The sequence below is a fragment of the Spodoptera frugiperda genome, chromosome 4 (assembly GCF_023101765.2).
Source record: "Spodoptera frugiperda isolate SF20-4 chromosome 4, AGI-APGP_CSIRO_Sfru_2.0, whole genome shotgun sequence".
NCBI lineage: Eukaryota > Metazoa > Arthropoda > Insecta > Lepidoptera > Noctuidae > Spodoptera > Spodoptera frugiperda.
Genome location: NC_064215.1, coordinates 2,137,940 through 2,160,369, shown reverse-complemented (window position 1 = coordinate 2,160,369; position 22,430 = coordinate 2,137,940). Strand labels below are relative to the sequence as shown.

General features: G+C 37.0%; 2 protein-coding genes across 10 annotated transcripts in view; one reads left to right on the top strand and one right to left on the bottom strand.

Annotated features, from left to right (window-relative positions):
• Positions 1-22,430, top strand: part of LOC118272455 (uncharacterized) — an 81,875-nt gene that overhangs the window by 18,041 nt on the left and 41,404 nt on the right. The gene's annotated exons all lie outside the window — the stretch shown is intronic.
• On the bottom strand, positions 10,973-16,008 carry LOC118272505 (balbiani ring protein 3-like). Of its 8 annotated transcripts, none has more exons than XM_050693400.1 (7): positions 15,846-16,008; positions 14,386-15,401; positions 13,882-14,133; positions 13,378-13,629; positions 12,934-13,125; positions 12,623-12,682; positions 10,973-11,555 (listed from the first exon to the last, which is right to left on the bottom strand). In XM_050693400.1, the coding sequence occupies exons 2-7, from the start codon at positions 15,391-15,393 to the stop codon at positions 11,052-11,054; spliced, it is 2,268 nt and encodes a 755-aa protein (XP_050549357.1). In that variant the 5' UTR covers positions 15,394-15,401; positions 15,846-16,008; the 3' UTR covers positions 10,973-11,051. The 8 variants fall into 8 exon arrangements, with proteins under 8 accessions (XP_050549357.1, XP_050549358.1, XP_050549350.1 ...); XM_050693401.1 differs by having other exon boundaries at positions 12,623-12,817; positions 13,069-13,125; XM_050693393.1 differs by having other exon boundaries at positions 12,934-13,629.

The window sequence follows — 22,430 nt, the reverse complement described above, 5'->3', positions numbered from 1 at the left end:
TTTGCAGAAAACAGGTGTGATCTTAAACACATTATATATTCCATAAATATAGCGAAATCAATAAAACGGTCAAGACGGATGACTCGGTCAAATCAAGTAAATACCAGATATTTGACATTTGCCTGACATTCAGATCTTGTGAACTTTTTGCATGACTTAAAAGTAGATAATTTTTGCTCGTCGTTAAAAATGTGCACTTAAGAAAACCCGCCTTGTTAATTTTAGTTGGTGGTGTCATACCTACATAGGTCAAGAAAATGTTAAAATGTTGCAATAAAATAAACATAATTTTATAGATGTGGTTAAAGAGCCATTGAATATAGCTTTTTAGGGGCACTTTTCAGTCATAAATTTAACCTCTCGTATATAAGACAACAATAGAAAACACATGTGGATCCGCGTTCAGGCACACGAAAGATTAATTCCAGAGTTAGCCTAAATATTTGATACACACGCACACGAAAGGTTAATTCCAGAGTCAGCCAAAATATCTGCTACAATCTTGCCATCTATAACAATGATGCCTTACTTCGAAACCAAAAATCGAATACAAAAATTTTATTTGTTATGATATTCTCACCACCTATTTCACGATGTTTAAGTCAAAGTATTTCTAGAATCTTCTTGAATTCTACCATTAATCTATCATTTCTATCCTTTTTTCTATAAAACCCCTGCGTCTTCACACAGGTATAGCTACACAGTCCGACCTCTTATTCTACTGTTAGTCAATCTGGACTAACAAGGACTGCACGGTTGGTGCGGTGGCTGGGCAACTGGCTGCGGCGCAACGGGTAGCGGGTTCGATTCCCGCACAGAACAACTGTGTGTGATCCAAAAATTGTTGCATTGGGCCTGGGATTCATGTGCATGTGAATATGTATGTTTATAAATGCACTCACGACCCAGGAGAAAATCCTAGTGTGGGGCAACGTTTTTTAATAAAAGAAAAGAAAAAGAATCATTTCTAAAATTTCGCAATCACCACCAATTTTTCTACAAATCCCTTCATCTCCACACTGTTATACCTATACACATATACAGGCCATTTAGTAACCTGTTCCCCACAATGTATGCTGTTGTGAACAAAACGAGCCCTGTAGGTCACACACAGGGTACGTCGAAATACGTCCTTTGGAACCGGTCCGGTCACCTCTGCGAAATGACACCATGCTTTTATGGTCCACTATCAGGTTATGTTATGTTTGAGTCACCTTTGAGATGATGTAGCTTTTAAATACGAAGTGGGACGATGTAATTTGTTTATTATTGTAATCGATAAATATATATACTGGCTGTTAACTGCTGGATTCTTCTACATAAGAGTATTATTGTAATCGATAACAATATGGACTATGCGTGGCTGTTCACTGCTGGACTATAGGATTCTTCTAACTATAAGAGTTTGTTATAAACACTAATTTTAGTACGTAAATTTAAGTTTCTCCCAAAATCACTGTAACGCCTGTAAGCCAGGATCTACAGTAGATACAACCATGAAACATCGGAACACTGACGTCCGGCGCGTCCCAGGAACGTGAATGACTGTCTTGGATCCCGCAACGAAATAAATCAGAATATATTGTTAGAGGAGATAAAAATCAAAACGATAGTTTCCACTTTCCTCGGTGAATTAATTGCAGGAGACAGAATTACTTAATCCTATAGGCACAAAGAAGACTGCACAACTGGGAGAAGCCCAGTTGCCAAGCACCACGGACATTTGACTTAAAGCTAATTGGGTCCTATGTGTGAGCTGTACTTGCTTCAAATAGTAGGTAATCATCGATTATTTGTTCTATGAACAGAAGTTCTTCTTTTTTTTTATTGAAGAACATTGTTTAAATTTAAAAGGTTTGAGTTTATCAGAGATCCCTGCTGCCCAGTCTGTCAAATGTATAGTCAATTCTTATGACGCCCGCGAGAAGTGTATACTTGATGTCATGAAAATATTCCGCTATTCGACATAAACTGTAATACAATCAACATCATAAATATCAAAACAATGCTTCTTCCAAGACAGTTAATACCTCAATCTAACCAATAACGGTGAAGATAGCGTTGATCGACCAATAACACACATTATTATGTTGACAATACCAATACCGCAACTTTACACCGTTTACTTAACTAATACAAAGTCACGCACATCAAACTATCCTAAATTGTCACATATTTTCAACTTTACGATAAAGTACTTAGGTTGAAAATCCAATAAAGAAAAGTGACAGATAAGTGCTTTCTTTTTGTGAAAGTTCTTACAGCGTTGAAAATTTGAGATAAAACTATATATGCGATATTTCAGGACGATTGCTTACGTTCTTAATAGCTAAAGCGAAAAGAGGTAACATAACATAACTAACATACTTTTTTTTGAAGGGAGAAAATCATTCAATGGTTTCTACCGCCTTGGGCGAGGCGAGAGAGTGTCAGACTCTTACTGTCTAAAAAATGTTCCTACTCCTGTTTTTCGAACCGGAGCCCCGGTAACCCGCTACGCAGTCTGCAGCAACAAACATACATACTATCACATTCATAATATTACTTGTAATATTGGTACAGATAGTCACAGCCCGCTTACCAAGTATTTACTGAGTAACGGCATATATCTCAGATAAATCTTAGTCGGTACTATTTGTTTGGCTCACTATATGACACTTGCCGTAAAGCGAGTGATTTTAACTAGATGTTAGTTGTAGGGTTAAGTTTAGAGAGATGAGCGGGATTGGGATTGTATGGTATCGAAATAACTATCGTGAGACATAGTAAATTGACTAAAATTACAGTTTACTCAAGTACATTAATGGAGAAAAGCATAGTTTCGAGTCACAGAAGGACTCTTCATCTAATTTTTTTGTTATTTTATTGTTGTTATTTTATTTATTTTCTTCCACACAGGTAAGCATCTTATAAACGGGGGAAACGCGCAGCCTACTACGTCGCCGTGTCAACGCACGTTGGTCATGATGAAGAGTCCTTCTGTGACTCGAAACTAGCAGAGCTTTTCTCCATTAAATTTACGTGAGTAAGCCGTGATTTCTTTTGCATTAGGTAATTAATGATGAGAAATTGCCAGGCGCTAAGCACACAGTCAAAGTTTAAAAAGTTAACTGGAAACATAATAATGCCACTTCAACATAGGTATGCAATATGGAGATCACTCATATGACTTAAATGAAACTACAAGTAGTAAGCGTCCACAAAAGCATAATACAATTAAATATTTCAACGAAAACAGAATATAAAACCAAAATAAATCAAGTACCTATTAAATTCTGTATGCAGCTACATGTACCTAGACTACAGAAGAGCTGCAAATAAACTCAAACTCAAAATATTTATTTGCATGTTAAGGAACACCTTATTACACAGGTCCTAATTTAAATATTATAAATACAGCTTGACGGCCTTTTTCAAGCGTTGCAAATTTGAGGGCTTACCGTAAACTACATTTACTTAACCTAGGACTTAGTATAAACTTAATAGTAGTATGTATTTCTTATATAATATGTGCTTGTTTACGAATATTACGGACATACTGTCTTTAGAAAAATCATTGTTCAATCCTTTAACTCGCTACAGTTCCCAACTTGATCTACGAAGAGTAACGGGTGATCCCGGCGCAGGCGCATTACACGGCACTATCGACAGCGTCACAGCTAGTTACGATGTGGTCGCACACACATGACGGACAGTTAAACACTAACTCTATAACACATTATGGTGTTCTATGGAGTATACAGTTTTTTATAGAATAGAGGTGTAAAGGAATAGATAAGTATATCACCTGATGGTAAGCAATCAGCCTCGGATACTCGCGCCATAGGGGGTATAAGTTCCAAAACTATATCTTTATCAACATCATCATGACTACCTAGCGGGTTTACCGGGGCTCCAGCTCGAAAAGCAGGAGTAACAACGGGGTGATTTTTAGTAAGTAAGAGTTTGATACTCCCTCTCGCCTCGCCCGAGGCAGGAGAAGGCATCGGAGTGACAGTCTACTGCTGGACTATGAGCCTTTTCTACATAAAATACTTTTTCACTATCTCCTCGCTTTACATACGGATCAGAGATTAAAGATTAAAAGATTCAGGTTTATCAGGCGGCGCTGTCTTTATTACCCGGTTTCGATCAAATGTGAACTGAGTCCCTTAATCAGCTCTTACGACAATTGCTATAAGAATAGAATTGATGACAAATATATTAATTTCATCATCTGAACCCAACTCCGTTTAACTTCGAAACTAATCGGGTATCTCCGAAACAAATGCAACACCGTTTGGTAAAAAGCTATGGAATCGAACAATCGACGCGACACCGCTATCTTACACCATAATAACAGTAGTGATCACGCGATGCAATTACTTCATAAACAAATCGTATGCGCAAGCGCCGGTATGTGTGAACTTTAGAAAAAATCGGGTTATAGGCTGTGTATTGAGAAAGGTAGATAGATATTTGTAATACAAATATCTATACAATATAGTCATCAATTTAATTTGATTTAAGTTGTTTATCAATCAATTTTCTTTTTTTCAACTTGCTTCCTCATAACAGTAATCGAAATCGAATCGAAAAGCAGGAGTAGGAACGGGGTGGTTTTTAGTCAGTAAGAGTCTGACACTCCTTCTCGCCTTGCCCAAGTCGGGAGAAGTCATTGGATGATTTTTCCCCTCAAAAAAGCCCTCAGGTTCAGTTTCATTTCAATCACCTAAACTTCTGGGACTCAGTAGTGACCCTAATCTGTTTAAGTAAAATCAAATGCCTAGACTTACAGCTTAGCAGTCTATGCTACACCGTTCCAAGAGCGAATGGCCTAAAAATCTAGTTAAACATTACCCTCCTTTGTGTCGCGCGGTCGGGTAAAAACAAAAGTTCCACAGTTACATGTGACTAAACAAATGGGTCGTATAAAGTAATGTGCACAGAGAATTGTGTTAATATGTTTTGTTTTAACAATGTAGGTAGTACATAGTAGAATTGAATGGATTATAAATAACATAACATCATGGATGTGTTTTTGGGCGAGATAAGCAGATATGTTCTTATTAAATATAGGCCAGTTAAACAGCCATAAAAAGGTTGATTCTATATCTATAGCTATTTCAGACTCCATTTTAAAATCAAAATCGTGAAACGTACTTTGCTCGGTATACTGTACCGAGTCCTATTTTTTTTATAAAAGCATTGCCCCACACTAGGTTTTTGCGTGCGTTTACAAACATACGAATTGACATTCACATGACAAAAAGTTGTTTCGTGCAGGAATCGAACCCGCTACACGTTGCGGCAGTTAGTTGCCCAACTACAGTGCCAACAAAGCAGTCAGCAGCAGAATCGATCGGGAGATTTATTAATTAGAACAAAAAATCAATATGGCTATACATTTTAAACGATTGACGTCATATGCATTCGATACTTGAGAGAGATACTTATTAATAACACGCTACACTTAATGCAATAGATCACTTAAATCAAGAAACAAATAAACATAAACGAATAACCAGTTTTGAACAAAGAAATTAATTACAACAATTCGTTATATGCACATTGTTTTTTAACCACAAACCTGAATAGTTAGTGTCATGGCCATTTAACTCCAGTTCAAGTTCAAATAACTATTTCGGTTACCATTGACGGCTTACTTGTTAACTGGACCATGTCGGTTAAATTTAACTGCGACCATAAACCATGGTGTGCCATACTTAATCTAGTTTTAATAGTGACTTGTTGGTTTTAAAGTTTTTGAAATGGTGAGTTCGTTTTAAACCTAAAGACCCATTCACCGAAGAATGTTTATACTACGTGTTCCCATATTTGTTTCAAGTTAATTCTAAAGATAGGAACAGAATTACTTGCTATTTGCATCGTTGTTAGTAGTTGAATATCTAGTGGTGAGTATTATGGGAAATATCATTGAGAATCACGCGTTAAAATTTGTAAGTTTGTTCGTCAATCACGCTGAAACTACTGAACGGAATATGATGAAATTTGGTATACAAACAGGCATGAGCTGACTTGGGTGATAGAACAGAACTTTTTATCCCACGAGACCGTGGGCAAAGCCACTGACAGAAGCCGCAGCGTCTTATTGATAAGGTGCTAAGTGTAATGAGCTATAAAAATGGCTTTTAGAAAATCGAATCACCTGAATAAGATAAAGTAGACTTAGAAATCCTACCTAATAAAAAGCAAATAGCGGTATCTAGTCTCGATCATTAAATTAAAACGATTAAAATAACGACCCATCTTATACCTAAACGTCAATAAACAACATATTTGCAAGATCATACAATTTATTCTTAGATTAATGATACATACAAAGTCAATACTAATATTATGTAGTTCCTATGTAGTTGTTGCAAACCGGTTTGATTATGATTTCCTTAATAACTTCGAGATATAAGTTCTTTGATGGAGTGACAACGTTTTTATGTTGCTAGTGTGACGCCATTCATGTAACTATTAATGGTTTAATCTATCCTATGTTATATGTTAACAAAGCCTTGGTAAGACTTTGCTAGTACGAACTAGCAAATACAGAAACTACTACACTATTAAAACTAGAAAGACAGAAGTAACTAATAACGATATTAGTTACTTCTTTAAAGAAGGTGACAGTCATATTTCCAAAAATGTAAGCTGTTTCTGGGTATTGAGGTTTAGGAAACAGTGAATAAAGTTCCCTAGCGAACGCTCGTTTCGATTACTTTTAACGTAAAGCAATCTCATACTAAGAGCACAGGAAGGAGCTATACAACCTACATAGCTCCCTCCCTCTTGCACTGCTCAATGGTCAACTATTCTGACACAATTGTAATAGCAGACTAAGGGTCCAGGTCTCCCGCATGAAGCAGGAGTAGGTAAAGGGTGGTTTTTAGTCAGTAAGAGTCAGACACTCCTCACCCAAGGCGGGAGAAGTAATTGATTTTCCTCCCTAAAAATAAAAAAGGCCTTCTCCAAAAAGAACATGATAATACACACTATGTCTTCAGAAAAATAGAGGCTTAGTGATAAAAATACTAGCCGACAAAATATCTTGTTATATTCTTTCGAAGAACCACAAGTATGAGATCATACCGAAACTAATCCATGGTGATACAACATGACACATCCATACCCTCAGTGTTGAACAACGCCGTCATAAAGCTACAGAATACTAGGAAATATTAGAGGATATCATAACCAAATTCTTGTTAATCCAATGTTGTTTACGAAGCTAATTTTCTTCAAAGATTTTCCTGTTCAATCATAAAAGACATCAATCCTTTTAACCACTGACAAATAGCGTGATAAGACAGATGGGATTTATAAGGAACTGCTTAATTGGTATGCCACTCAAAGCAAGGCTATATTTGTTTTTATTCTGTTTGGTACGATATTTGTAAGGTAATATTACTGGCGAACAATGGGTGTTAAAATTAAGTAGGTAAATTTAGTCAGGATCGGAACATATTTAAAATTAGGTGCATACACTACTTAAGTATGAAAAGAGACACCATGACAGTATTTCGTGGGTATTTTAGAAGATAAGGACAAGATCTCCTCGTTGTATTAATCGTATTTACTACTTTTAAAGTGGCTACACACGCGTTTCCATGAAATAATGTACCCCTGTTACAAATTTCATCCAGATCCCTTCAGCTGTTTTGACGTGATTGAGTAATAAACATACATACAAACACACAAACTCACAAACTTACGCATTTATAATATTAGTAAGATCAGCGGCACTCGTGGACACCCGAAACACCAGAGAAGTTACATGTTCATTGCCAACCGCTTGAGTGCCTTTTGTGCTGAGAAATGTTAAGAGAAACTCCATAAATATGAAGACAACAAATCAACACCAAAACAAAGGGGAAATCAGGACATCTAGAATTCCATTGTTTTAGACTTTCAGCCCACCCTATTAGGTTAGACAAGCGTGACGATATATCACAGGTTCGTTTCGCACGTTGGACAATAATATTTAAGTCTTTGACTGCTAATAGAAAACTGTTGAAGGCAAATCCTCCGCTAACGTCGGTCACCGGTGACCACCACGGCGTTCAATGTGTTAAAGAGATTTAGAATTTTCGAAAATTCTCAGTGAAAGCACGGAGTCTGAAATTAAACCCTTTGTATTATAGCAATAGGCTCACTTCCATCATTACGTAACCATTTATTACTAACTTCCCGTGTTTACCCATTCCTGTAGGATTTTCGAGAAATACTTGGATATAAAAAGTATCCTGTGTACGTCTCCTGGGTCTAAGCTACCTCGCCACCAATTTTTAGCAAAATCAAATTGAATTCTTGAGTTATAAATAGTATTAACAAACATAACTTTCTTTTATAGAAAGATTATATTCGCCAAAGATAAAAAATACTATATTTTGTTTGTTTTTTTCACTTTTAATGTTTCTGTAACGCAATTCGTTCTCATTTTCTAAAAGTATAATATGTGTAAATACAAATGTGAAAGTAAGTAATAATACTTATGCGCAAACATTTGCAATAACAGAAACAATTTTAATTGAAGGAATAATAAATAATTATGTTTTATTAGCTTTACGTACTTAATTGCATGTTTCACTTGAGATCTAGATATTTGGTCATATAAATTAATATGTTATCTTAACATACGTTTAGTCTGTTGTTCCGTCTAGTTGTGTGCTAATTGGTATAATGGCAATAAATCATAATGTGTCTATTGTAGCTGTCTTGACCCATAATAGACTAACGGCCCGTTCCGGTTTCAAATGAGTTCTTATCCTCCCTATTTCCCTAGTGGTACCTATTTGTATTTTTTCTTTCATAGTAGGTTTTAACTATGTCATAAGGTACAAAAATAAGAATTATCCAATTTGATATAGTCAGAAGCAGAAGTTATGCGCACATATAGGTTTTTTTTTTTAAAAAGAAAAAATCATCCCTTTACCCTAGAGCAGCCGCTCTCCAGGCTCGGGTGAGGTATGAAGGAGTGTCAGACTCATACTGACTAAAAACCACCCCGTTCCTACTCCTGCTTGTCGAGCAGGAACACTGATAAACCCGCTAGGTAGTCCGTAGCTCCGAATCACGCACATATATGTAGGTACACTACTTAAATTGAGTGGTTTTAATTTTAAAAAAAACAAAGAATAGGAACACTATTATCTTACTTCTACCTATCAGACCCAAATCATTTTAATACAAACCAAACAATACAATACACCAATTAAATTAAATATCAAAACGAAACAAAAGAAAAATAAAACTACTTCATAATAAAAATACCACCCACGACGGCAGCCGTCAGCCATATTGTCTGTCACTGTCATTTTGACAGTTCGAATGCTTACGTCATTTACTTGTCAAAAATATGACGTATGGAAAGCTGACATAATACGAGGTCATAATTGTAGTGGAAATTAATGCTTGGCTGCGTCGTTGGTCGTGTTGTGACTGCTGGAGGTCTTTGGTTTGATTCCTGACCCAGGAAAAGTATTAATCGTTCCTTCGAATGCTATGACATGAAAACCGAGTCTTGAATTTTTAACCGACTTCAAAAAATGCGGTTCTCGGTTTGTATGTATGTATGTTTGTCCGTGATTATCTTGCGAATGTCTGAACCAATTTTGATGCGGTTTCAAAAAAGTGTTTAGCAGGTTTAAGTATATCAATTTACTTCAAAAACGAAAATTTGAGGTAGTTGTTTTTAAACGTAGTTTATTGAAAAAGTATTTTAAGATCTATGATCATCATTAAGATTTTGTCAATACAAACATACATACTTTATATAGATATATCTATTTAAATAGGTGTGTTATATCAAACTTAATTTTAATTGACTCAGCCTGTCCGTTAAAGTAACTGAGGATAATTTCGTTGATGTTTGATTTATGCTTTTATTGTTGTGCAACGGTAGATTTATTTAATTATCTAGACAGCAATTTGATGAAGATAAAAAAGGTCAATGAGGTTATAAATTATTGTTCTTTAGATTTATATTATAAAAAAAACCCCTAAAACAAGAAAGTCATCGTAAAATTGAAGCAGTCGGGACCCATTCTAGAAAGCCAGCCTGTGCCAGTGCCAGTATGTGCCTTCACTAAGTCTTTATATTTAAATTGGGTCCCGACTGCTTCAATTTTACGATGACTTTCTTGTTTTAGGGGTTTTTTTTATTTTCATATTATAAAGAAACGCAGTCGGGTTTTTTAGTTTTTTAAATTACCTTTTTTATTTTATTTTCTTTTAGTTTTATTATTTTTATATTTTGATATATCTAGTGTCACTCTCACAGTAAATACGAATCAAACGACCCCTATCAAGCTGAAATCCATCGAGTCGTTCAGGCTAGAGAGTGAGCAATATTCGAATTTGGCGCCAAAAATCCGCCATTTTGATTTTTTAATATTTTGATATATCCAGTGTCACTCTCACAGTAAATACGAATCTAACGACACCTCTCAAGCCAAAATCCATCAAGCCGTTTAGGCTGTAGAGCGTGCCAAACAATTATACATACATACATACATACATACATACATACATACACTCGAAAAACATAACGCACCCTCCTTCTGTCGCAGTCGGGTAAAAAGTCAATGAGGTTATAAATTATTGTTCTTTAGATTTTTATAATACCTATTGATAACAGTGCATGTTAGGTATCGTCTGTTAAAATCAGCTAATAAAGATTGAGTAAAAAATAAAACAGTTATTTTAGTTTTTAATATTTATTTCATAAAAAGAAAAGATTACAAATGTTTTGTTAAGTATAAAGTAGAGTATATCAAAAAGATAAAAATTGCATTCATGAAAAGAAGAGAATACAAAAGTTTACAATATAAAATACATGCTGCATTATATCAAAATAAAATGCATAATATAAAAAAGTAAAAGTATACAAAAATATCTTATACTTATGCCCATCACCTTACACCTACACCACAGTATAGTAAAAATTACAAAAAAATAAACAAAAAAATCTTATTATTTTAAATTACCTAAAAATACAACCGTAACCATAGTGATTAATAATATTATCATTAATTAAATATATGAATGGTTTACAATATTGCTTATGCGCAGTCACATTTGTCGCACACAATAACACAATCTTTTTCATCCTTATACACACATACGCATTTCTTTCCATGAGTGCCAATCAACACACAACACTCCTCACACTTACAAGCTTCATCATTCAGAAAATCCTTGCACACTGATAATCCTCCATCCTTCTTGCACACACGAATGACAGGCTTTCCATGTGTCAAGATACACACACAATCTTTGTCACAGTTCTTCTCGCAGCAAGAACAGTCTTTACAGACAGTCAGTTTTCCATTAATGCAGCAAACGCAAACGCATTTTGCACCCTCAGTTGGGATGCAAGCACATTCTGGCTTGTCACACTTGCCAGAACCGTCACACTTGCAGTCATCGCAACGCACAATCTTGCCCTCACTGTTTTTGCATACACAGATGCAAGACTTGCCTTCAGTTAAGATGCAAACGCATTCAGCTTTGCTGCATTTTGGGGCAGCAGCTTCTTTGACTTCACAAGAGCAATCTTTGCATACCTTAAAGTTGCCTTTAGGAGCTTCCTTATCTTTAGGCAGCAAGTGCAATCCTTGCAAACCTTAAAGTTACCCTTCTCATCACAACAGACGCAGACGCACTTGGCCCCCTCAATTGGAATACAAACACATTCTAGCTTGTCACACTTGCCAGAGCCGTCACACTTGCAGTCATCACAGCGTACGATCTTACCCTCACTGTTCTTGCATACACAGATGCAAGACTTACCATCAGTCAAGATGCAAACGCATTCAGCCTTGCTGCATTTAGGAGCAACAGCGTCTTTGGCTTCACAAGTGCAATCCTTGCAAACCTTAAAGTTACCCTTCTCATCACAGCAGACACAAACGCAATTGGCACCCTCAGTGGGAATGCAAGCACATTCTGACTTGTCACACTTGCCAGAGCCATCACATTTGCAGTCATCGCAGCGAACTATCTTTCCGTCGCTGTTTTTGCATACACAGATGCAAGACTTGCCCTCAGTCAGAATGCAGACGCATTCAGCCTTGCTGCATTTGGGAGCAGCAACATCTTTGACTTCACAAGTGCAATCTTTGCATATTTTGAAGTTGCCTTTGTCATCACAGCAGACACAAACGCAATTGGCACCCTCAGTGGGAATGCAAGCACATTCTGACTTGTCACACTTGCCAGAACCGTCACACTTGCAGTCATCGCAACGCACAATCTTGCCCTCGCTGTTCTTGCATACGCAGATGCAAGACTTGCCCTCAGTCAGAATGCATACGCATTCAGCCTTGCTGCATTTAGGAGCAGCAGCTTCTTTGACTTCACAAGTGCAATCTTTGCATACTTTGAAGTTGCCTTTGTCATCACAGCAGACGCAGATGCACTTGGCTCCCTCAGTGGGAATGCAAGCACATTCTGACTTGTCACACTTGCCAGAACCGTCACACTTGCAGTCATCACAGCGCACAATCTTGCCGTCGCTGTTCTTGCATACACAGATGCAGGATTTACCATCAGTCAAGATGCAAACGCATTCATCCTTGCTGCATTTAGGAGCTTCATTCTCTTTAGATTCACAAGTGCAATCCTTGCATACTTTGAAGTTGCCTTTGTCATCACAGCAGACGCAGACGCACTTGGCTCCCTCAGTTGGGATGCAAGCACATTCTGGCTTGTCACACTTGCCAGAACCGTCACACTTGCAGTCATCACAGCGAATGATCTTACCCTCACTGTTTTTGCATACACAGATGCAAGACTTGCCTTCAGTTAAGATGCAAACGCATTCAGCCTTGCTGCATTTGGGAGCAGCAGCATCTTTGACTTCACAAGTGCAATCTTTGCACACCATAAAGTTACCTTTTCATCACAGCAGACGCAAACGCATTTAGCTCCCTCAGTTGGGATACAAGCACATTCTGACTTGTCACACTTGCCTGAACCGTCACACTTGCAGTCATCACAGCGCACAATCTTACCCTCGCTGTTCTTGCATACGCAGATGCAAGACTTGCCCTCAGTCAGAATGCAAACGCATTCAGCCTTGCTGCATTTAGGAGCAGCAGCATCTTTGACTTCACAAGTGCAATCCTTGCAAACCTTGAAGTTGCCTTTGTCATCACAACAGACGCAAAGACAGTTAGCTCCCTCAGTTGGGATACAAGCACATTCTGGCTTGTCACACTTGCCAGAACCGTCACACTTGCAGTCATCACAGCGGATAATCTTACCCTCACTGTTCTTGCATACGCAGATGCAAGACTTGCCCTCAGTCAGAATGCAAACGCATTCAGCCTTGCTGCATTTGGGAGCAGCAACATCTTTGACTTCACAAGTGCAATCTTTGCATACTTTGAAGTTGCCTTTCTCATCGCAGCAGACACAAACGCATTTAGCTCCTCCGGTAGGAATGCAAGCACATTCTGGCTTGTCACACTTGCCAGAACCGTCACACTTGCAGTCATCGCAACGAACAATCTTGCCCTCGCTGTTCTTGCATACACAGATGCAAGACTTGCCCTCAGTCAGAATGCAGACGCATTCAGCCTTGCTGCACTTGGGGGCAGCGACTTCTTTGACTTCACAAGTGCAATCCTTGCAAACCTTAAAATTGCCTTTGTCATCGCAACAGACACAAACGCATTTAGCACCCTCAGTTGGGATGCAAACACATTCTGGCTTGTCACACTTGCCAGAACCGTCACACTTGCAGTCATCACAGCGGATAATCTTACCCTCACTGTTCTTGCATACACAGATGCAAGACTTGCCCTCAGTCAGAATGCAGACGCATTCAGCTTTGCTGCACTTGAGAGCTTCCTTCTCTTTAGGCTCACAAGTGCAATCCTTACATACCATAAAGTTGCCCTTCTCATCGCAGCAGACGCAGACGCACTTGGCTCCCTCAGTTGGGATGCAAGCACATTCTGGCTTGTCACACTTGCCAGAACCGTCACACTTGCAGTCATCGCAACGCACAATCTTGCCCTCACTGTTCTTGCATACACAGATGCAAGACTTGCCTTCAGTTAGAATGCAAACGCATTCAGCCTTGCTGCATTTAGGAGCTTCCTTCTCTTTAGGCTCACAAGTGCAGTCCTTGCATACCTTAAAGTTGCCTTTATCATCACAGCAGACGCAGATGCACTTGGCTCCCTCAGTGGGAATGCAAGCACATTCTGACTTGTCACACTTGCCAGAACCGTCACACTTGCAGTCATCACAGCGTACGATCTTACCCTCACTGTTCTTGCATACGCAAACGCAAGACTTCCCATCAGTCAAAATGCAAACGCATTCAGTCTTGCTGCATTTAGGAGCAACAGCGTCTTTGACTTCACAAGTACAGTCCTTACATACTTTAAAGTTGCCTTTGTCATCGCAGCAGACACAAACGCATTTAGCTCCCTCAGTTGGGATGCAAGCGCATTCTAGCTTGTCACACTTACCAGAACCGTCACACTTGCAGTCATCACAACGAACAATCTTACCGTCGCTGTTCTTGCATACACAGATGCAAGACTTGCCCTCAGTCAAAATACAAACACATTCAGCCTTGCTGCACTTCAAAACTTCCTTCTCCTTAACTTCGCAAGTACAATCCTTGCAAATCTTAAAATTACCTTTCTCGTCGCAGCACACACAAACACACTCCTCACCCTCAGTCGGAATACACACACAACCTGGCTTATCACACTTGCCAGTACTATCACACACACAATCATCACATCTCACAATCATTCCCTCACCATCCTTGCATACACAGATGCAAGGTTTCCCATCCGTTATGATGCATACACAACCTTCCTTGTTGCAAATCAGGGAGTCTTTCTTCTTCGAATCGCAAGTACAATCTTTGCAGACCTTAATGTTGCCTTTTGCGTCGCAGCAGACGCACACGCATTTGGCTCCTTCGGTGGAAACGCAGACACAAGTAGCGCTGCGGCAGGTTCCAGCGCCATTACATTCGCAGAGGACTATCTTCCCATTCTTCTTGCAGACGCAGATGGTATCTTTACCGTCTGTTGGGAGACAGACGCAGCCAGGCTTGTTGCACTTCTTGAACTCCTTCTTGCATTCTTCAGCGTTGATGCAAGTGCAGTCGTCACAGGACTTGATGGTGTCTTCCTCGTCGGTGCAAATGCACAGACAAGATTTCCCGTCAGTCGGGAGGCAGATGCAAGAAGTGTCGACACACTTCCATTCGTTGTCGTCGACTTGCACGGCTTTGCAGTCAAAGCAGGGTACGATCTTGCCATCCTCGCCCTTGCTCAGGCAGAGGTAGGGTTTCCCATCAGTCGGAATGCAGACGCAGTCACTGATGGAGCAAACCATCGATTTCTTGACGGATACTTTGCAGCAAGGCATTGTTGGTTCTGGAAATAAATAACAAAAATATTATATTCACATTCACTCTTGTAGAATTCTATACAGAGGGAAGAAAATTAGACGGTTAATAAACCCATTAATTGTATTGATTCTAATTTAGCACAAAATCCGATATTTAGTGCCTATTTAGATTCAGAAGAAACACTCAGGTTAAGTACCAAGGAACTTAATCTAAGAAGGTTAAAATCTTTTTTAAATTCTTAAAATCCATACACGTATCACTATACAGGACATTGAACCCAATATAAGTGAATAAACGCAAACATATTTAAACATTACTAATTAACAGTTGCACTGATAAGGAATGCAAATTCCAAATCTAAATAACATAAAGAATAACAAAGAGGTATTATAGACAACCTTTACGATAAAACAATACAAGAACAAGCCACAACAAATAAAAACAAAAACAAAATAGAATCAAAACTTACATTTTCCAAAAGAGAATTTCTCGACAAAAACAAGAGACAAAAGACTAAAGCAATTGTTTGTTTGGAATATTACTATCAGCTCGACACGAGTAATCGGTAGCGAAGTAGTAATGGTACTGATAAGAGAGCCGCGTCTGAATTTATAATAAACAGTGTTACAAAACGTGTGCAAAAGATAGCTGCGCCGGCGCTCGCGACGAGTGCAAAGCGCGTGAGTCAGCCAATCAGGACACTAGGTACTTGGAACCTTTTGTGTGTTCGCGTTCTAGAAAACCCTTGTTGTACCGTCTGCAAAGTGCAGTGTGCAATGTAAGGGTGCGTTTTACGTCATCTGTGTGATGTAATTTCGGGGAAATAGGGGTAATTGAGTAGGTTAGAGCGTGTATGAGTCAATGAAGATTGTTGAAGGGTAGTTTTTTTCTACTTTTTTGTAAAATATGGTATTTATTTTGATGTGATTAGAGTAAACCTAAACTTGTTTTAGATGAAGAAAACACGTTCAAACTGTCGTTAGTTTAAGCATGTTTACTTGATTTCAATTAAAGGATGATATTTTTATTATATACAATGCTAACAAACATACTTTAGGTAAAGAATATCTAGATTTCTTAATTAAAACTGAAGACCAACATCTAGGCTATTCTGTAATATTGTAATTCTCACCCGTCTTTGGTTGAGATTATTCTCACAACCAATGACATGGTGGACCGCGATTGAGCTTATTTCGAATGTTTTTAATTGACAATTACAGAATAGCCTAGCGAGTCTAAAAAGACGTAAACAGGTCCATCTATAACTTTATCTTTAATTTAATCTTAAACAAAGCAAAAATTATTGTAATCATGTTTGTAATTCGCCTTGAACTAGATAGACAAATTGGTTTTAACATTTTCATTATATAAGGTGTTCTAAAATTATCTGCCGCAGCTTTAATGGAAGGTAGTGTTTGAAGATTACAATAGTGAAGCAATTCTTTACTTCGGACAAGTTAATTCAATTTTAGAACATAAAGAAGTTAAATAAACATATACTCTTCTCTGCAAAAAGTAGTTCACAAATACGCACTATGCAGCACTATCAATTGTTTTCATTGGCGAAGTGACAGAGACAGTGAAAGAGATTGCTCTTTCATAACAAATTAATACGTAGACTTTATGTATTAAAAAAGAATTACTCCTAATAATTAATATTTATCTATTATAAAAATACATATATTTTTGTGTATAAAAAAAACATACTCATAATCAATAATTCATATTTACTATTATAATTTTCAAACAACACTACCTTCCATTAAAGCCGTGGCAGATACTTTTAGAACACCTTATACACGGTGTAACAAAAAGGGGGTATACATACATATCAATTGCACGGTTTCTAGATAACATAACAAACGATACGGGAAGGGTTTTTTAAACTCATGTTTTCATGGAACGAAGTTATGAATGATTCCTATTTTTTTTATTTTTCACGCGAATCTAAATTACGTAGATAGGTACTAGGCGATCAGATTCACAGAAGAAATGTTTCGTAATTAGCGAGTGACCCCTGTAGTGTTGTGACACGTTTGTATAATTTATAAAATCAAGAACTATGCGACACCAAGTATTTGGTATTCCTTTTTTTTAAACTCATTTTAAGCTGAAACTTTGTGTAGAGATTCTATTCAACCTGTATTCTTTAGTGGTTCTTGATGTATATGGGTATTTTGTTACACGCTGTATACGTAGGTATCTAGTATTGCTAATAGGTACTATTACCATTTGGTGCCTAACACGTGGGCGATGGACCCAACCACCTTGAGGTCTAAATATGGTCTAAGTAGACTGGATCTGAAGAGCAATCGAATTCGAAATGTTTAAGGACCTTGTTAGTAAAATATTGTTGGTTTTGTTTTGACCATGGACTGAGTAATTTGATTTTTATTAGTCTATGTATGAAACCATCTAAAAATTTGTGTTTAGGTAGGACCTACTTATAGTAACTATGATGAGACATACTAAATTAACTAAAAATAACGGTTTACTCTCGTAAATATATTGAGAAAATCTCTACTAGTTTCGAGTCACGGAGGGACTCTTCCTCATAAGCAGCGTGCGTAGACTAGAATAGGCTGCGCGTGATGAATAGTCAGTCCCCTTAATTTAGGACCTACTTAGTTAATATTTTTAAGTTTACTTTTCTACTTTCTCTTATTCTTTGAACATAATAATGTTGTTATTATATAAATATATTGTTAGCAGCTTTAGCAGCACTGGTTATACTCAATATATATTGAGATACGTATACCTTTTCCATTTGAAATGCTCAACATAATGTAGTAAGAAAAAAAATACAAAATAAAAGTAATACTTTACCCTGTCATCGAACCCGGACTCTTTCACTCGACAATCTAAACTTACACACACCAGCAGTAATTGCACAGGTGCATTAGAAAATAAAAACAAATATGCAATTCAAGTACATACGTATGTAGCAGTAAAAAGAGAAATTAGACATTTGAGAGAAAGTCCGGGATCATGGTTGCAATTTATTTGCATGTTAAACTTTAACATGAGTCAATGGTAGCTATTTTGTAAATGCAAGTATTCATTTACTTAGCGTGCAAATGAGCGAGAAATTTCTCTACTTAGCAAAAACATTTATTATGTTGTACGTGTCTGTCTTGGCTTGCGGTTTCTTTAACATTACTGGCTTCTTATTTTCTTCATGATTTTCCTGTTTGTTTTAATGTAATGCTATAATTATAATACAGTCGCGTTTTACAAATAACGTTACATTAATATTACTACAATGCAATGATAAATAATAAAAAAAAATCAGAAACTGCTAGACGTATATTATATGCTGTCCATGGAATTACTGATCAAACTGCACAGTGGAGGTAATTTATTAAACATCTGAGGATGTTGATCTAATTCAGTTCAAAATTTACAACCAACTATTTTTTGTTCAACGATTCGATTTGATATTTATATAAAAACAAATTATAGTACGTATAAAAGTTTACAAAATGTGCGTAGTTTTACACTTCTTGCAATAAATAGGATGACGTGTTGTCCCCTGGCTAGCCTGTATTAAGGAGTGATATAGTACCGATCCTTATAATATAGCCACTTGAGACAAAGTATCAAGGCGCTTATTATATGTCAATTTGACAGATAGTGTCAATAGCTAATCCAGCTATCCTAACATCTCACTTTACAAGCATTACTCTCACACATACATACATATAACTATACATATGTATAGGTAATGCAAAGCCTTACGTCACTAGTTTACATAATGGACCATGTCTTCTAGCCGTCTTTTATTTATTTACTTGTTTTTACCATTAAAGGATGTTGAGTTCTTCCGTCGTGGTTTTGTAATAATGTTGCGACAGAACTAAACAAGAAATGGCTATAAAATATGAAATATATGGAAGAAACTTATCTGGTTTTTACATGTAACGTAAATGAGTTATATCATTATTGTATACAATATGTTTTTCGATTAGTCTCGCTTAATAATACGTCATTTTAAAGACGAAACTAAAGAGCCACCATTGCCGAAGAAAGGCTACAACTTTAGCAGGCTGCATTAAAAACAACAGTATTATCAAAATCTAAATAAGATACAATTAGAACGACTGTAACTACTATACTTACCAATTTACCTTCCATTCCCATTCACAGAAAATCACACAAAGCCCTAAACAAATATAATAAACAAATATCGTACTAGAAAAAGGGCTAAAGGTCTTCCCATGTTAGTCATAATGCAAAATACCCGGAACTATAATTGCACCGCGACATAAGATACGACGCAAGACGCAATTAATAAAATTGAATTTAATCTTCTACGTTTAATGTTTCAACGGAGAATTAATAAAATAGTTATTATCTACGATGTTATGACAAGCTGTAAAACTCCATTTTAATTTCATTTCGCTTTGATCCTTTCCTCTAATGCAATGTTTACATAACATTAAAAATACGTGTTATAACGAGAAATTGTAAATCTCTAATAATATCTATTTGAACTAGGAATCAAAATCCTAATTATTTGCTTAATAGTCACTTAGAAAATAACAGTTGGTTCGATTCCAACTCTTTGTGTGATCCACAAATTGTTTTATGTTCGAAAACGCACACACGATGCAAGAGAAAATAGAGATTATAGAGAGAGAGAGAGAGAGAATAGAGAGATACACAAAGCGTTCAATTACTTAATAATTAATAGGATAAATGCATAATTTTATTTAAATGGCCGTCTTGTAGATTATTTTAAAACATTAGACACGTATTTTTTATTTTCTTACGAAAATATAATGATGAACTTACCCGGAGACGAAATACCCTGAATTCGGAACACCCTTTTTGCTATCAGGGCCATGCCATATTATGTTCAACTGAAACTCTACTTTACCTACATTGTTATAAACTTCACTTTACTTAGTACCAACCTTGTTACCCACCAATCTATTATCAATACATTGTGAACTAACTATAAAGAATTTCAAGGCAACTAGCTATAATAAACTACACATTTATGTACTCAGATGATATAACAATGATCTTAATACAGTAGGTGTATAGGTACATACATAATACCTATATATAACACCTTCATAATAAATAATGTAACCTCCGTTTTAAACCTTCAGAATGTACATATATAAATGACGTAAGCCTACTCATTCATGAATGAGTAACGGCAAACAGCCATCTGATCATTATTTTTTATGTTTTTATGAGATTAAATCGTCCAATAGCTTCTCTCGCCTTATGTGAGTCAGACTCTTACTGACTAAAAAAACACCCCGTTCCTTCTCCTGCTTTAAGCCGTGGTCTGGCTCTTACTTCTGGGTCTGGTGCTGGTCGGAAGGCGAGCTACCGTTGCTTGCCGTCCGCAGACCCGCCCGAAATGTCTCCGGCGAAGGCGGGGGCGTGAAAAGGAACGTTCCCGCACTCTTCCTTCTCAGGGCCATTAATCCTGAGACAGAATTTTATCAAATTTTTTATGTGCAGCTTGTATTAAAATTCAATCTTTAGTAAACCACCAATCTATCAACAGTTTGGGCATAGTAGGTAATCTTAATATGAACTGTATTAAGTTTGAATTTAAAACGAAACCCTGCTTGAGCTAGTAGTCCAGACAGATAAGTACAAAATCCAGGCACTAACACAAACTCGTGAATTCCTTTAAACAGATTCAATCTTTAAAAAGACCTTAAACTTTCGTAATACAGTTGAAAATCTATTAATTCAATTCCTGACTCAACAACCTAATACTTCTACATTACATAGCTGACGAAACTTCCAGCCTTAGTTGCAATCCTCTTGGAACTTTCTAGATAGTTCTAGGGTTAAAAATACTTCGCAGGAAGGCCTTATAAATAAACGTACGCATGCACGATGTCTGCAGTTGATTCCATAATCCATTACATTACTTGCATAGAATGTGTACATTATTATACTAAAGTAAAATAAATGAGCTGTCAAAACGTTTGTAAGAATCATAGTATTGCTACCTACAGTTTAGTGCTATGCTGTAATTGTAAGTTTTCGGAACAAAAACGTGAGTTCTGATTTTTATTTATGATAACACGTACTAGTATTTTCTCCTGTGTCGTGGGTTAATTTGTGGATAATTCAAGAAATCTAACCCGCTATACGTTACACTGTAGCTGGTAGCGTAGTCACCGCACTAACCGTACAGTCGACTCAAGCTAGTGTGGAAGAGTCATGCTTCGGCACGAATGGACCGGCTCGACCGGAGTGATACCACGGCCTCTCAGAAAACTAACGTGAAACAACGCTTGCGTTGTGTAAATAAGGTTACCGGAAGCCCAATTACCCCTCTTCCTAATATTCCCAATCCTCGATTCCACAAAAACCCTTAAATTCCTAACCCCTAAAAGACCGGCAACGCACTTGTAACACGTCTGGTGTTTTAGGTGTCCATAGGCGGCGGCGATTGCTTACCCTCAGGTGATCCGTCTGCTCGTTTACCGGCTTATACTATAAAAATAAAACATGACGTTTTACAGAATAAACTGATGACATAAAATTATACACACGTGTACAAACATTTATTTGTTTATATACATAAATTATGAAGTAAATAAAACTTTATATCAGATGGTACCTACGTAAATGCTTTATCAAAATACTTTAGATAAACAAATTATTTGATCTAAAGACATACATACCTACGTAATACGAATGTGATATAATTTTATCAATATTATAAGAATTAGTACTATCTATATTAAATCTTTGTCTGTCTTCGCGTAATATATCGCCAAGCGGTTTTTCCCCGTAGGTAGACAGACTAGGTACTAACCGCCACACTCAGAGTTATTTAATGATTACTTTACCCAGTCTTTTTTCGGTTTTTCGAAAGTTTCTCAGTAGTAGAACGAAGTCTGGAAATATGCCCGGTATATAGCAATAGGCTCATCACCTATTACATGGGACTTACAACATAAATTGTGAAAAGTGAGTGTATACAATGGCATTACGTGTCATAATGTGCACCCCTCTGCCTACCCCTTCGGGGATTAAAGGCGTGACGATATGTAATTTACCCAGTCCTTAG